Source organism: Suricata suricatta, chromosome 5 (genome assembly GCF_006229205.1).
Source record: "Suricata suricatta isolate VVHF042 chromosome 5, meerkat_22Aug2017_6uvM2_HiC, whole genome shotgun sequence".
NCBI classification, from domain to species: domain Eukaryota; kingdom Metazoa; phylum Chordata; class Mammalia; order Carnivora; family Herpestidae; genus Suricata; species Suricata suricatta.
In genome coordinates this window covers 343166-344412 of record NC_043704.1, presented here as the reverse complement: position 1 = coordinate 344412, position 1247 = coordinate 343166, and the positions used below count along the sequence as shown (strand labels likewise).

Below are 1247 nucleotides of genomic sequence, written 5' to 3'. Positions count from 1 at the left end.
CCCTTCCCGGCGCCTGGGTGACCCACATGTGGCGGGCGTGTCCCTTCCCGGCGCCTGGGTGACCCTCACGCAGCGGCATGCCCCTTCCCAGCGCCTGGTGGCCCTCATGTGGGAGTGCCCCTTCCCAGCGCCTGGTGGCCCTCATGCGGCAGGCGTGCCCCTTCCCAGCGCCTGGTGGCCCTGACACGTGGGTGACCCCGACGCGGCGGGCGTGCAGCTTTGAGGTGTTCTCAGATACTAAACGTCATTTGTTGGTTTGGTGCCATAGCTCTGAGGTCGCTCCTGAGTCTCAGGGTGAAGGAGGGAGATTCTGAAGATAGAGCGTTTCATTCACCCCTGAATGTGCTTCTTCCTCAGGTTCCCTTTGACCGAAGCTCCGAGGTTGAGGAGCTGAGGTCCGTCATCGAGAATTTGCGAGAGAACCAGCAGCGACTGCAGAAAGAGAAGGCGGAGGAGATGGAGCAGCTCCACGAAGTCATCGAGAGGCTGCAGAGAGAGCTCTCACTCGACCCCGTGTCGCCCGGGCCCCCGGTCAGCGAGCTGCCGGGCGGCCCTGTGGCCGGGCCCGAGGCGCTGGCGGCACTGGCGGCGGGCGTGCCGGGCCGGCTGCTCTCGGAGCAGGAGCGCAGGCATGGCCAGGCCCTGGAGGCCCTGCAGCAGCGCCTGCAGGCCGCGGAGGAGGCCGCCGGGCGGCAGCTGGCCGAGCTGGAGCGCAGCGCAGCCCTCAGGGAGGCTGAGGTGCAGGCCATGGCCTCCCAGATCCGAGCCTTTGAAGCCACCCTAAAAGCCAAGGAAGCGAAGATTGCAGAGAGGGATTTAGAAATCGATGCTCTGAAGCAGCAGAAACTGGCCCACTCGGCCGAGCTGGAGGCCATCCTGTCCGCCTTCTCCCGTTTCCGCCGCGCCCTGGAGCAGCAGCCCCTGGCCGCTGAGGACGGGCCCCCAGAGCTGCAGCGGCTGCGCGCGCAGTGCGTCCGCCTCAGCCACCAGCTCCAGGTGCTGAACCAACGGTTCCTGCGGTGCCAGAAGGAGCTGGACAGGCAGCAGGCCCGCGGGGCCCACCTGCACCCTGGTGCGGAGGGCAGCTCCCAGCGGTGGGGCTCCAGGGGTGAAGAGGCCTCTGGTGACGAGGACTCGGGGCAAGATGTGGGCAGCAGGCAGCTGAGCACAGCCCCCAGCGGCCACGTCAGAGACCCACAGGTGGGCCTCGCTCCTCCCTGCTGGCCTCCATGGGGGCGGCCTCTGAG

At 67.7% G+C, this 1247-nt stretch overlaps 1 protein-coding gene across 1 annotated transcript in view; it reads left to right on the top strand.

Moving 5' to 3' along the window:
* The window catches only part of PCNT (pericentrin), a 113000-nt gene that overhangs the window by 74934 nt on the left and 36819 nt on the right, over nucleotides 1–1247 (top strand). The window contains exon 30 of the mRNA XM_029940586.1: nucleotides 358–1200. Coding sequence (XP_029796446.1) covers nucleotides 358–1200 — 843 coding nt within the window. The remainder of the gene's footprint in view (nucleotides 1–357; nucleotides 1201–1247) is intronic.